The sequence below is a fragment of the Amblyomma mixtum genome, chromosome 2 (assembly GCF_055824585.1).
Source record: "Amblyomma mixtum isolate Tamu chromosome 2, ASM5582458v1, whole genome shotgun sequence".
Classification (NCBI taxonomy): Eukaryota; Metazoa; Arthropoda; class Arachnida; order Ixodida; family Ixodidae; genus Amblyomma; species Amblyomma mixtum.
The window spans coordinates 213,455,335-213,470,993 of NC_143013.1; the positions used below are offsets into that span (position 1 = coordinate 213,455,335).

At 47.1% G+C, this 15,659-nt stretch overlaps 1 protein-coding gene across 1 annotated transcript in view; it reads left to right on the forward strand.

The window, feature by feature from the left end:
- Positions 1 to 15,659, forward strand: part of LOC149362499 (Na(+)/citrate cotransporter-like) — a 39,740-nt gene that overhangs the window by 23,544 nt on the left and 537 nt on the right. The window contains exons 5-7 of the mRNA XM_089568315.1: positions 10,090 to 10,209; positions 11,180 to 11,299; positions 12,342 to 12,428. Coding sequence (XP_089424441.1) covers positions 10,090 to 10,209; positions 11,180 to 11,299; positions 12,342 to 12,428 — 327 coding nt within the window. The remainder of the gene's footprint in view (positions 1 to 10,089; positions 10,210 to 11,179; positions 11,300 to 12,341; positions 12,429 to 15,659) is intronic.

Genomic DNA, 15,659 nt, shown 5'->3' on the forward strand with positions numbered 1-15,659 from the left:
TCGGTTTCTCTCAAAATTCTTGGAAAATCGGTCGTTGACTCGACTTTGTGAAAGGAAACATACCTTGTGCCTAGGCGCTGTTTGGCGAAAAGCTTCCCTTCCTTCTTAAAACTCAGTATCTTCATCCTAAATATGATAGGCTACCTCTTCGAGCACAAGCTATCTCACAAAAAAAAAAGAAAGGTAAGTACAGCGCACAAAAAGCAACTCCAGCACAATTCAACATCAAGATCACAGCGCCAAAAACAGCTAAGTTCTATAGCAACCACTTAAAAGACAGCTGTCACGTGGCACTAACTAGATGAACCTTATCTCATGGACGGTGTTAAATCTCGTCAAGCATGTTGCGATGGAGAAAAGCCACTTCGCATGCAAGAGGTGCAGATAAACACAGCGTTCAGGGCACAAGGCTTGAGTTTGTACTGGTGGAGGGGGAAAGAAAGAAAAAGAAAGCATATACCTTGGCCAATAGCTAAGCGTCCAGGATGTGTTCTAAAAGCCTATAAAGATCTCTAAGAGCTATAACCGCCACGTCGGCAGAGAAAAGTAAAGATAATGGGATGATTCAAAGGCAACGCGTCCAGAGTAAACGGGCAAAATTCAGATTAGAATAGAATTCAAGGCAACGGGGAGGGTGTCATACTGGGGATGCACAGATACGGTTGAAGAAAGCACGGTCAGGGATGGAACGTATATTAAGGCGAAAGCCTTTAATGCCTCATACTGTCGTTAGCAGACGCTGTCGGCAGCCGTGTCGACAGACGCGTCGTGAAAAATAAAAAATAAATGAAAACAAACAGTGCGCCAGGAAGCGCTTTCGCCTTGCACCACTTTAGAGAGCCAAAGTGCCCCCTGAATTTTTCACCTTGCTATGGCTAAGAACGTGTAGCTGGATATTGGTGAAGGATTTTTAAGGAACAGGAAGGTTACAAAGATATTCTCTAATCTTGTCGAAGTGAAAATTTATTTCGCGTTTATAAAGGACATTATTCGATAGCTCGCACATGGCCAACCACGCAGCGCTTAAGACTGCTGCAAAGGCAAAACGGCGGCGCCTAATTGTCTCCCCATGCTGTCGGGACGATACAACAGTACGGAAGTAATCCCCTACATTATTCCAGGGCTAAGCCGAGCGCGGAAGAAGAGGCTGGTTTTTCCGTAGCTCAGTTCAAGGATCTTGCCGCTCGAATTGTACCGCAAGAAGCGGAAATTCACCTTAACGAGCTACTGTCAGTACGCGCCTGTACCCCACAGCACGAGCACTGAAACAAGTGCGTTCGACGAAGCATGCCTAAAGCCGTCAGCGGCTCGCACGAAGCACGGCCGGCAAGTTTCATTTTTGGACCCGCATCAACCGCTCCTAATTGCCGCGCGACATGGTGGCAGACGGATGGGGGTGAAAGAGGAAGGGCGAACCGTTGGAAAAAGAAGATCGATGCGTCATTAAGGTGCCGAACATGTACGGTAGCCGAACATGTACGGTATAGTCGCGATTTACTAATTGCCGACGTGTGCGCTCCTTGGCTTTCATTCGTCACTTCTAAAAGGTCCGTATAAATGGCACGCACGCGACGAGCAAACCTCCCTTTATTACAAGCCTGCAGTTTTGAACACGCACAAAAAAAAACCCCCAGTGCAGGCTAGCCAGTAGAATTAGGTCAGCTTCAATGGTGCCTCTACTTTTAAAACCTATGCACCCTTCCCAGAGGTATTCACTGGATTTCATCATACGAGTATGGCAATAGCCTCGTGAAAAAGATATGAGAAAGAAAGGACCAGTGAAAAAAACCTCTTTCTTCGGGTTCTGTGGGTAAAGTTCGTGTAACACTCTGAAAAGCATGTTGTGTTTCAGCGCAAGTGCGGCAATGCTAGTGTCAAAACGCTGTTGCTGCTTGCTTTGACGTAGCTTTGACCGAGGGTGTATCCAGCTCATCAGGGACGGTAGAGCAGCTTGCTAACGAGAATTTTTTTCTTGATTCCACTAGGCAGTGCGTCCGCAGAGGCCTCTGATACCGGAGGTCGCGGCCTGTTGGATGATTAATTGACTCGTGCCCGAAGCACGCACATCGAACGTTCTCATTCAATGAGCCCTTCGAAAAGCCCATTTGCCCATAGCCCGTTCGGTTTACTGTCAGATGTTCAGTCGCATACAAACTCATTTCAGCAGGACTCGACCCTCAGTCCTTCAACGTGCATAGGCCTAAATTCAAATTGCTTTTCTTTTTCATTTGGCTTGTCCACGCTCATATGCACTTGCCTTCGGCTGCTTCTTCGAAGGGTCTACTCCACTCTGTCAAGCCATTCCTCACTTTCCCTTTGTTTTAGGCATAAAAATATCTCAGATGATCGCCGAACTTAGCTGAGTCGCTTCTTGCTGCCACGTGCAGCCATTCACTAGACGTGTTCAAGTTCTACTCGTGCCGGGAGGCTTTGAACCTTTAATGTAGTCAGCAAATTACTACCGTGAATTCATCTCTGGCAAAGTTAACGTTGGCAGAAAAGAGGTCGTAGTCGCGGCGGACATATTCTGGGGATGGCAGCAAAGAAGGCCGCAGCCTTCAAACATGGCGTGCCGGACGCATCGAAAGAAGGTCACTGTCCTGAGGTTTGGGCCATTTGCTTTCTGCAACGACTGTGTGCTCAATCCATTACCGCTTTTTTTTCGTTTTTCTTTTTTTTTTGACCTCGAAGAAGTTCTCGAGTGCAGAGAGGAAATCAGGCCAACCTGCAATCCCGAGCCCTTTACGGTCGAGGCGGGGCGAGTCGCAAAACTCAATTAGCCGAACAGCCGGAGGGAGCGATGGCCGGAGTGTCTTAAGACAAAACGATAACGAGTAAGGGCGAAATGCCCGTGGCGGTAACGAGGGTCCCACTTTTAGCCGGCGGCCGAAGAGAACCCTAGCTATCCAGATACACGGAGCTCTGATACCAATCACCTGAACCCTGCTTCCACTCCCGGTACCGATATTAAGCCTATACCAACCCGGCGGCCGTTCAAGTGTTGCGCAAGACCCAACCATCCGTAATCAGTAAACCAACGTGCAACTCCAAAATGAACGAGGCTAATACTCCCACGCACGTCTACCGCATCCCAAACCCTAGATCCCGACTGCGGCAGTAGAAGTTTTTTTCTCATTCTTTTTGAGAAATGTGTGCTTATTCCCGTAATGAATGGACCAGGTGCGCCAAGATATAATGTGGATAGAAGTAGTCAGCATAAAGAAAAACTGAATGAGTTCGCTCACAATTGACCCTCGGGAGTACTCAGCAAGAAATCACTGTTCATTCCAAGAAGGCGAAGTGGTCGACTGTCAGAGGAGAAAATTGGTTGTATTGATCGCTGTTCTTAGCCTCTCTTCTCTTGGCGCCCTAGCGGTGCTTGGTATGAGAATGTAAGAGGCACGCTGTGAGGAGAAAGCCGTCTTGGAGAAGAAGTCACGATTTCAGAGAAAGAGCGCGTAGCGACCTGCACGCCGGGCGGGCCTAGAAAGTTTCGTGCAATTGCTGAAACACATAAGCGCATTGAATGCCGGCTCGTAGATATGTCTCGCACAATGATAGAAGCCAGAAGGCGCGAGGATTCTCTGCATCTACGTTATAAAGATGCACCTGGTTGAGTTTGTTTTTATGGCATTTGAGCTGTAGAAACAATTCGCATCGAGCCGTGCTGGGTCCTACTCTTCATTTGAATTATTTTAGGCGTCCCAATTGTGAGATGAGGAGACAATTGTTCGCGTGGTGGGAACATCCTCACGCGCTACCTCAGCAAACTCTGCGCCTTAATTCGCTAAAGCAGCGGACAGCACAATTTCGGTGACCGACGTTTCTGCGCGGAAAACTTCCTGAGCGTGCGGTCCGACTGGGCAGCGGACCTGAACGCGCATGACACAAACATTCCTAGACAACATCTTGTTCAACAAACTGCACGCCGGCATGTTATGTCGCTCTCGGACCGGCCGGAGACGCAGTTGGCCCATTTCCCAAATTGCCGAGGCCGAACTCTCGCGCATCGTCTATCGGCATAAAGTTACATTTGGTGCGAAGCTTGGGGAGCGGCGAACGATGCAGTCCGCATATCGATTGGTTAGCACTGTAGCTGCTATCAGTAAATTACCGGCTTCTATGTTCCTTCTTTGGGCTGCCCGAGACGGTACATAAAACTCTCTTAAAGTCAATGAGACAAGGCGAATGTCCTCGCGCACAGACGCTGCAGTTGTTACGCGGGGCCAGAACACGCTTGCATTCGGTCAGTGTGCCTCCTGGAGGCGTTGGTAACAACGAGCGCGCGCTTGGCCGAACCATTTCAGGTAACATCGGCCAGTGGGTCGATTCCAGCTGTCAATAAATACCATGCTAAAGAATCTAGAAACAGTACTGACTGCTCCAAAAACTCATGCGTTCGGCACTCGGTTCTATTTGATGCGCCGAAAAAGTGCTGAGTGCTTGATCACGGTTCTATTTTTGTTTTGTTTTTTACTGTTGTAAAGACCCCAGCAGTGGGAAAGAAAGGCATGCCAACCGCAGTTAAGATGGAGCCGATTTCATTCTTTTTATACTTAGATATCGAACCGATTAGCGTACAATGAATGCGTACAAAATACGCAATGATGCATTTGCGTATTTAACGGCATTTTTATTTTGACAAGGTGGATGATTGAACCAATGCATAACGGTATAACCATGGTTCTTGTCACCAATCTCCATGCTGGAACTTGACAGGCGAGATTACGAGAATTAAAGGACTGTCCTAACTGCTTTACCCTCACGGACCCTAGTGTAGAGCAGAAGAAAATATTTCAGGTTAGAGCATCATGACTGTGATTTAAATGACGTCTTATGATGCTTAATGATAAAGAAGTACAAAACACACTTTCATAGGAAAAAACGCAAACGATGCCGTGTTACCAGTGTGAGGTATTCTTTGCGGGCACTCACAATTTTCGTAGCTATTTAAAACTCTCTTTGGTCTAATACGCAGCTGGCATACCAGCTCCAACTTTCGCAGGTTGCTATGTTCGAAGCAAAGCAGGGCTCAAAACCAGCAGTTCAAAGATGGGTTTAATAGTCGGAAGACTCGTGTCCCCTGCACAGATCATGAAACTTAGATGTGTTGCGACATTCTGTACATATTTTGTGAAGCATGACAGCAACGCTAACATCATTACGGCTAACAACTACGTGACGAGAGCAATAAGAGCACGCTTATAAGTCTTGAGTGAGAAGACGGCACTTGAAGGCCCACACAACGCCTTCAGATTTTCTGCTTATCTCTTCTTTAATCATTCATCACATTTTGTCCTACATGCGCAACTCAAACTTCTGCACGAGTGTAGAGCGCCATGAGAGGACAGCAGCAGATTGTAGGACAGGCTTCTAAAACCGGATATTCGGCAGCGCTGTAACGTTGAAAGCCAAGTGCTCAAATGGCCCCTATTTTGTTATTTGACATCACCTTCTTCTTAGATGAGCTCCGTCAGGCGCATTGCACATGATGCACGCGTGCAAAGTACCTCACGCGCTGCGTCAACGATCCCAAGGCCCTCTGCCGAATATTCTGAAAAAGCATTGGTGCCATGGATCTGTGCTTCGCTGACATCTCACTGCAAGTCTTGCCCTCCAAGATTCTTGCGGCCAAAGTACTGATTTCAAAAACAATGGTACTAATGACAAAGCGCTTTTAGCCGCTACCTCACAGCCGCCACCACTGCGCGCGACGCTGTTATGTTGATTTGTGGTTGTCGCTAACCCTCCCAGGACTCGTCCGCTAGCAAAAAAGGTAATGCTTCGAGTTCAGTTTTGAATATTATGTCCTTTCGAATATTAGAAACGCTTTCGAATCAGATGCGAACATGAAATTTTAATATCTGATAATTGTATCCGAAATTTAAAATGACCGGCAGCCCCAACAGCTAGCAACGGCTGAACCTGGCGGCAAGACAGTGGCGTGTTTACACCGCATATTAAGTGGAATTTGTTGTTTCCACATTACGTTTCCTTTTGGAGAAAGTTAATCGTGCCGAATTTCGCACATGTTACGCGCAGTGCTGTCGACCAACCATTTTTCCAGGTGGCTATTCAACGTGCGCAAATAATAACCCTTGTTCGAGCTATTTGGACTAACTAGCCCAAACAAGAGTAGAACTTGAGCATATGTATTTCTTATAGACATTGTCCTTTCCTACTTCAAAAAACTTGCGCCCCGAACCTGCCATTCTGTGTGTCCGCCTGATCGCCGGGCGAACAGGCCAGTCTCGAGTGTGCGCTGGTCCTGTCGGTCATCTGTCATCTTTGACCCCGTTGGTCGCACCGTCTTCGTTATATGTTTAGAAGAGTGCGCGTAGGGTGTCCGGGTCTTTAATGACTGGTTGCGCGGCCGAACGTTTAGGACAAGAGTTAGGTGCGCTGCATGCTCGTTTATTTCGAGAAAGAAAATTTTCCTCCTTTTTTAACTCTATTGATCCCTGTCTTTTTTTCCTCGCGTGGTACTAGCCATATTTAGGACCCCAAATGGCGCAGGCGAGTAGCGCAAGCGCGAACACATCAGTGTTCTTTGGTGATTGTGCCCCGTGACTGCGCTGTCTTCTTAAGCATGACCTCAAACCCAACGACCCATTTCCAGCCTACTGTCAAGTGCTCAATTGCCAACTCTGTGAAGAAAAACGTATTCTAGCCTTACTTTATTGTCCTGTATGTACCGTGCATCCACATGACATTAACGAGCGCACCAGAGGTGACTCTCTGGTGACCTCAGTCACCTAACTAAGTTAACTGAGGTCAATCCCGAATTAAGAAACTTTCTATTAACAAGTCTCTTCGTATTCGTACGCCCGTCGCGTCAAAAGCCAGTGGAGGCAAAGTGCGATAGCACCGTGTGCCGTGTATCGGTGCAATCAGTCCACGTCAGAGAACCCCAGATGGTTGCAATAGATCCGGAGCCCTCCACTAGGCGCCTGTCATTGTATGTGTACGCTGTTATGCCCGAGCACGCATACCGCTGGCCGCCGTGGAAACCAGCGCCCTGCACCCGTCATTGCGCAAAAGCAAGCCCGGACTCTTGGCCATGTCGCGGCTTGCAGCATGGTTCATCCTGGGTCACCTGGCGCAGTCCCTTACCCCTCTCGTCGCTAGCGTCGGCTCGAGACTCATAGGAAGCTTCGCCGCCACTCCTTCCCAGACTGCAAGCCTTCAATGGCCGAGCTCCTCTCGACCATTTGTCCAATCCAAACGGGGGCCAGTGGTGTGACCTGCTTGGAGCGTTCATATGCCTGGCTGCTGCAACCGTCACCGGAGGCTATGAAAACAGAGCCGCGCTGAGCCGGAGCAGCAGACGGGTAGCAGACGAGACTTCACGCCAGGGAGACGCTCGCCTGGGGCATTGCCTTGCTCCTTTTTGCTAACCCGTTGTGCTCTCGGCCCTTGTACCTATCATGTAAAGCCCTTGTACTTATTGTACATAAACGTCCGTTGACTCACCGTCGCCTCGACCGTTTCTTCGCTCAGCTCTGCGCAACAGTGGCAGCAGGCTGAGATGCTCCAGTCCCAACAGTGAGACCGGCTGGGATGCCCATTCCTAACAACGCCTTTGGCATACCTTTTTGTTATTAGTCTTAGGAAGGCACTTTTATTCGCCCTAAACACAGCTCGCTCAACGTAGCCGCCTTCCGTGACATCATAAGTAGAGCCTTGCATTTGTATCGAGAGAAAAGGGGTCAAGGACTCTCTGCGTTTAATATGTGCCTACCGGCAAAACAGAAGCCTGAATCATTGGCCTGCGTCAGTAGTTAATACAGAACAGAGGAAAAACAAGCGGGGAGGCACGGCGTCATTCTATTCCGAGGCTTAACAAAAGGCGGCTATTCCGACGTGTTTTCGTGCTCAGGAAGCGAGAGGTCGACCGCTGCTTTGTCTGTTATCGGGCTCTCCTTACGATTAACGTCCGCGCCCCTCAATGAACGTGACTAGTTGTCTCCTTACTTACGGCGAGAGGTGACGTTCGGATGTAAACGATCCTCGTGATTAAGGCTGTGCCCCACCGTCGTGATGCAGGCAGGAATCCCGTGTTCACTGCGATCGCTCGTTTAGCGCTGCGCCCTGACCTTGCGCATTTGCGGAAGCATTGCTTAATTGTGCAGAATCTTGCTTGCTTGCTGCTGTGTACGTCTGTGCACACGGGAACTGCTAAGTAATCCCCGACATGCAAATGATCTGGCGCAATTGGCGCGAATATATACGCTAGCACTGCAACGAACTAACAAATGTGTGCTCCTTTCCGCTCGTGTTTCTTCTTAATCTCATCATGTTCACGTAATCTTTCACCATGACGTAGCCTTGATTAGAAGATCTTGCGCAAATGGGTGGAAATCCTGGTGGCTAAGGTGCAACTTCTCGTGAAAATACAAAGCGCCATTGCCAAAGACCAGGGTGTTTCCATGACACGTTTAAAACTATGTAGTCAGCAAAAGCGTCGATGATAACCTGCTTAGAGTGTTGCATGCTTAATATACCTGTTTCACTGATTGATATTTGCTGAAAGCAGCGCAGAATGCCCGCTGCAAATCATTACAATTTGGTTGCTGCCTTGCGGTTTTAATATGAACATCTGAGTCTTAGTGTAATCGATAGTATAGCTACGTCACAAAGCAATTAATCAAATATTATGACGTGCTCGTACTTCTTACACATTTATATCCAGTCACTGTGATTTGCGGAGTTTCCGCAGGTGAATATCTCACACAAAGAATGTCGTTGTTTTCGCCGTCCAAGTAGCTTCCCCGATATCAGAGGAAGCATCTCCAGCGGAACCCGCGACAGCAGTGTCATCAAGCCTAAATGTTGCGGTCTCATGAACCCGTAGCCGGCACATAAACCTCTTATATTCGTTAGCGATGGCAACCCAGATAAGAGATAGTTTTATTTAAAACAGATGTGAAAGACGCAGTTGAAACTGCCAAAAAGTTTAGTAATTAGTGATAGCATTTCTATATGTGCTAAGGCTTAATAAAGCTCGACTTTAATTCTCCCCCGAAATATGCTTTCACAGCCTTCAAGGCTTGTACAGAATTGCAGTGTAACAAAAGCAAAAATCGGTGATCGCTTTGCTTTTCTACCGTATGAAGCTCCAATTCCAGCGAGGTTGACTGGACACTCAGTGATCGTTGCAAACCATGGGTTAATTAAAAGATACAGAGGAGGATAGCCTCAGTGTTGACCTCTTTACTGAGGAACAAACATTGCAATCAACGACTGTTGTGCCCCAGCCCCCGTGTTTTTTTGAGGGTGTGGGCTCAAGAAACGAATTGCACATGTACGATCACCCCCCACCACCCTATCCTAACCGCCACCTCCAAGGTGCACCCATATAACCACGTCTGTTGCAAAAACACCACACACGAGTGCGTATCGAGCAGAAGATAAACAACAAAAAAGTACCCAAGCAGTAGTAGCAGTAGAACACCTTTACTCGAGCATAATTTACAGGCGGAGCATGTCGACCGCCTGGGCGACCAGAAGTCGCTGTTCTTCGTCCCCTTCAGCACCAAGCCAGTCGAGCCAGGCGGTGATGGATAAAGAAGGTGGGGGTAGGAACCCTACTGCTGAGGAGCCGGGCAATAGAAGAGGCAACGGGCCAGGTCCGCATAGATGCAGGGGCAGTTGGGACAGGAAGGCTCCGATCGATAGCGATAGAAAAAGAGGCAGGACGGGGTGATGGCTGCATTCATTTGGATGTGTCGAAGAAGGCGAGCCTCCGGCACCGTGAGTGATGGATGAGGGGGAGGGCAAAAAGCGAGGAATCTTGCTAATTTTACCGTGCGCGGGGTCGTGACGGTGAGATCTTGCGCGCGAGTGTCACTACCAGGAATTGCCGCTGAGCCTAGCGGCCTATCACGTTCTGTTCTGCAGCCGCTCAGTCACTCTCTTTCCTTTTTACGTCATAGATGATGTCAGAAAGCAATTTTTGAATGTTCAATGTCATGCGACACGTGGTGGCAGTCAAGGGAACTAGGAGCACTTGTCCCAAATTCCTACTATTGCCCCCCGCTGCTACACTGATCTCTGAGGCGCCGCTCTTTTCCCGCTCACGTCGCGCAGGGACTTCTGCGTCCAGCTGCGCGCTCTGCTGCTGGTGGTGTGCTTCGGCTCGCACCTGGGCTCCTTCCTTCTCCCGACGGGCAGCAACGCCATGCTGCGTTTCGCGCGCATCGTCGACAGGTGAGAGGAGCGAGGAGCGCTCTGGAACACGACAGACAGCGAAGGCTACTGGCTCCGATGAAAAGAGAAAACAAATTGCAGGCAGTGCGAAATAATAAGTGCAAGGGCGCCAGAAGTGCATTTACGCATATTGCGTTACGGACAAAAGGCTGCGCCTCTGTTTTTCTTTTTTTGCGGTGCTACCGTAAAAGACTATACAGTGCCTTATCCTCTAATCTACAGATGACTTGGGAATAAATATTAACGTGCCACCCAGCATATACAGACAAGTAGGTAGTGTGCGCTGCACATGATCACGTGTGCAGAGTATTCCTGTAAACGCATGGCTGCTCTGTAAAGTTAATCAGGTGATTCTAAACGTGGATATTTGCGGAGGTGAGTTTTATTGTCATAAGGTGAGCTGCCGTGCGAAGACCGCATTCAACCTGCGAAACTTCAGGCGTGAATGTCTATAATGCTGTCTCTGAAAAAAAAAATCATTACCATCCTTCACGTTGTCCGGTTTCCAAAAAAATGCAGCGCTAAACGCTCCACATCCTTGTAGACCCCCCCAAGTGCACTCTCTCCCAGGCCCCTATTCACTCCAACGCATTGCGACAGGTGGAGCATCGTTTCATTTTAAATTTGGAGTTTTTGAGGTTGTGTTGTACACTTCACCCGCACAGACCGCACCGAAATATCTCTCACAGTTTTCAAAACAAAAACTTGTAAACGTTAAAAAAAATGCGCCCCGTATGTAAAACCAACCGAGATCGCAATTACCTCTAGTATCGGTACAAAAGTGCGATGCTAGCCTCCACCTATCTTTGTCCGATATGTTTAATCTTACATACCAATGACTCCCCCAATCCGGCGTTTTTGATGGTGTGATCACTGTGTTATCGAAGAGCCACAACAGCAGTAAGTGTCAGATGCTAATCTCATACGGCCATTCCGCTCAGACGTGCCAACGGTAGCGTCCTTTCCGCAGCCACCTGGAGGACAAAAGCACGCCTTCTCCCTTGTTCTGGTTGGCAGCCAACGGTCCCTGCGTGGTGGCGCTGCTGGCGCTGAACGTGGCCTACGTGCACTTCGTCTACCTGCGCCACCTGTGAGCAGCCAATGCGCACTTTGTAGGAACACAGGGAAGTTTATTCTGATAGTCAGCTTTTTCCTTTGTTTGCAGCTAAAACATGTATCGCTTTCATGCGGAAGGAAGAAGTGGGTTAGGAGAGGGGGAAGGCACAGAAACCATAACCGACAGCTCTGAACAAAAGTATTTTTGTGCGGGGAACGGTTTATGAACGCAAATTTTTTCATATAATGTAAGATTTTACTATAACAATCAACATATCCACAGATCACCCTATGGCAGTCTTGCATTTTTTGTTTGCTATTAACGTTTTTGCTGTCATCAAAATCGTTCCCCATCGGTTTTCTATGGCAGTGTTAAGGGCTCGATCCGATCGATTGAAACACGTTAAAAGAAACATTTTTTACACATCAGAAGAATGGGCCATTACGTTCAATATTTCCTTAAACGTATTTCACAATTTTTTAATATTCGGAATTTTTTTGTGTCAATGATGGACATGTGCTAGTTTTCTGTTCTCAATATGTTGGACAGACTATTAAGGGTTTTGAATGAGTGAGTGAATGAGTGAGTGAGTGAGTGAGTGAGTGAGTGAGTGAGTGAGTGATGTGAGTGAGTGAGTGATTGAGTGAGCGAGCGAGCGAGCGAGCGAGCGAGTGAGTGAGTGAGTGAGTGAGTGAGTGAGTGAGTGAGTGAGTGAGTGAGTGAGTGAGTGAGTGAGTGAGTGAGTGAGTGAGTGAGTGAGTGAGTGAGTGAGTGAGTGAGTGAGTGAGTGAGTGAGTGAGTGAGTGAGTGAGTGAGTGAGTGAGTGAGTGAGTGAGTGAGTGAGTGAGTGAGTGAGTGAGTGAGTGAGTGAGTGAGTGAGTGAGTGAGTGAGTGAGTGAGAGCCAGTCGGTTGCCAGTCACTGAGCTGGTCGATCAGCCAGTGATTCAGTCGTTCAGTCTTTGTATGAGTTAGCGAGCGTCAGAGTGAAGTAATGAGTCTGCCAGTGCAAAGCATGGACTATTTGAGATAATGAGCGTCCTCTCATGCCATCAGCGATTTCCGCCTCTCACCCAGGCGCATCTACTCCCCGGACACCATGCGTCAGCGCCGTGAGCTCAAGGCGACCCTCCGAGTGCAGTACAAGAACGAGTCCTGGATGTCGTGAGTGGGACCTCGCAGTCATAGGCCTTTACAACCTCACCTAATGAGTGCCCTCACGTGCATCGTAGGCTTATTTCGGGTGCAGTTTAGATCGATTTTCATATCCCTAAGTGCCTCCGTCTCCGATGCAAATGCACCGTTCCTTAGTCCGAATGTCCGGCGCCTTATTAGGCAATGCCTTGTATTAGTCATGAGACAGAGGGAAGTTTTATTGGCAATTTTGGCTTCGTACTGCAAATCTCCCCGTTTAAACTATACTGGTATTAACTGCTTTGCTGTCTCGTATTATTTTCATGCACTTTTTCTTTTCACTTTCGCTTCATGCTCCTAGATGGGTATTTATGTCTTACTTTGACCTAGTTTTACATTTAATCGTTATAAGTAGTTAACTAGAAAGTGTGAATGGCGTAAAGAAATTTCTTTTCCTCGAGTAAGACCTTAGCGATGGTTAATAAAACTTTCTGAGTGCCAAGTTTCCATTGGCTAAATCCATCATCAGTCAGACTGACGAACGTTTTGGACGAGCCAGTGAACGGCGTAGTCTTCGGATTCTTACTTTGGGATATCTGTAAATTCCGTTCGCGGTTTGCTTCTGTTTGTTGATTTGCGTTTTAATTGAAACAAAGTGAGGCTTTCCGTCCATACTGATAGCAGCACGAATAGTTTCAATGTGTCTCGCTTCGGCATCTTGCTGCTTCGTCCGTAATTGTTATAGCTGAATTTTCCGCACGGCCATTACCATCCTAGCGAACAAACACGATAACAAATAACAGAAACAAAAAGGCAGGAACAAACCTGATAGTCAATTGAGATATGACTGAATGTGTGTAAAGCCAGCCGTTCCGGGTTTTTACCGTTGTTTTGGCGCAGGTGTTCCTTTATCTTTGCGTGGGATCTCTCAAAGTTTTCTGTCAGGCGCCGACAATTTTTGCAGCCGCAATTAATCATTGTTGTAAAGAAAAATACTGCCACGTGGATCAACACCTCAGTACCCCAGTTTTGTGCTCGAACACTGAAATACTATACATATACTGTTTGACCTACAAAAGTATATATGGCGTTTGTTCCTTATTGAAACTGCTACTAGAGAGGTGATTAATTTTGGAGTGTTTCATAGTGTAAATTTGGCGTATGTGCACTACAGATACGACTAATAATTTTTAAGAATCCCTTCGCACAAATACATGCGCACACCGTCGAAGATCTAATTTTAGGAGAAAAGTTATATTTCACAAGAATCAGGGGCGGGTAATAAAAAACTCGAAATGGACAAGATGAACTCTATGCATCGGCTAGTTCTTTCTTTATGAAATACAGCATCACCATGAAGTATGTATAATCCTTTTTTCGAATTCTGCTGAGCTCACTGGGTGAAAGCGGGTGAGACGCAATTAACAGATTTTTTTTTTTATGGTTAGATACATGTCTTATCACATTCAGACAAACTTTGTGGTGTTAACACCACACAAACTTTTGTGGTGTTAAAGACTTATCAAGTGTAAAATAACGGAGGTCTCAATTACCGTTCTCTGATACGCAACGCACTGGAGGTGAAGAAAATTTCCTACTTCAAGAGGCTGTAAGTTTAAAACTCCCTAATGCAGGTGTAACTGGCGATTTTTTTGTCGTTTGATAGCCAGTCTCTAATTTTATTCTTCAAAATTTTGCGGCAGTTTTACTATACAAATACCCAATTTTTCGGTTGGTCTATATTTTATAGTCACCAAACATGCGCATTGATAAAAATACAGTGCGGCTTTGCAGACTAACGAATATATCTCGGAACCCATCTCGCGTCAGCTCTGCTACATCAGAGCGCTCCAAACCACAGTTTCCTTTTAACAGCGCGGCTTATTTCCGCGCCAGCAGCCTAACACCAACTGCCGACAAACTGCTACACCTCACCGTACCTCCTTATTCGCTACCACCACCCTACCTTGACCCTCCCACCGTGCTTACCATGTGGGGTAGTCAAGGCCACTCTCACAGACTACCTGTGGGAATACCCACAACAATTTCCAGTGCCCCCCCCCCCCCCCCCCCGTACCCGTCCTCCTCTTGATGGTGGGGAGGCCGCTCTGGGGGTCGCTCAACCAGCTGGCCAAATATGGCGAGTGGACAAAGCTCTCTGTGAAGTCCATGCCCGTGGACTCATGAGCAAATAGAAGCCCACCTTTGAGGACCTTTTGTTCTTTCGTTAAAGTTGTTCCTACCCATCCAAACACACTCAACAAAATCTAAAATTTTCCGCGATTCACAAAAAACGCAGCTATGTGTCACTTGAATGAGTTTTTCCAGCCGAAATATTACAAACCTGGCACGGTGCCAGCAGCAAAGTGCTTCGATTTTAGCTTCACACGTTTCGTTTTGCTGTCAGGTTGTAAGAATCTGTAGTAGTTTTTGTAGAGGGCGACGGAGTCTTCCCCCGTCAAGGCTCGATAGGCTTTCCTAATGTGTTCAATGACTACGGCAGTGCCGTCTAGAACAAATTACGAATAGTTATACGACTGTATTGAAGGATTATAAAAAATATGTTAAAATTCATTACTGCATTATTTTTTCGTCATGCACTGAGATTGCATGTACAGCTGCAAGGTCGCACAGTGGGCAACTCAATCAGCGGCATATTCCAGCAGCTAATTATAGCGGCAGCTTAGGCTTAGAGGATTCCTAAAAGCAAGCTACTTATGATCTATGAAATGGCTCGTCTACATTTGATTCATTAGAAGAAAAAAAGCAAAGTACGTTCAAGTGCTCACTGTCCAAGTGCGTTAATGTTGTTTATTACTGATGAATATATCTGCGTTTTGCTGCCCGTTCCTGTGGTTTTTGCCCGTCAAACAGTACGGTCAACAAAAGCTGTTCTTGTGACCTTGGGAATAACATGATTACGTAATGCGAGCACAAAAAAAAAACAGAGATGGACCGCATGCTTGGTGGCGCTATACTTTTTATATTTATGCGACAGTGGACGGGAGAAAAGGAGTCTACTTCCCCGCCCATTTTGAAGTCGCTTAAAACCAGGGCTAGACTAATCGCAGAAATGTGCCGACATACCTGACTTCTCACAAGAACCTCACCGCACTTCAGCATAGCGGGCGTTGTTATCGTTCGCAGAGTTTTTTCAGTGCTACATACAACGCTACAACAGCCCCCCACACACTAAAATGCACTTACAGCGAAGTATAATAGGAGACCAAATTCTCCAAAAAGATTGGACACAGATTATCC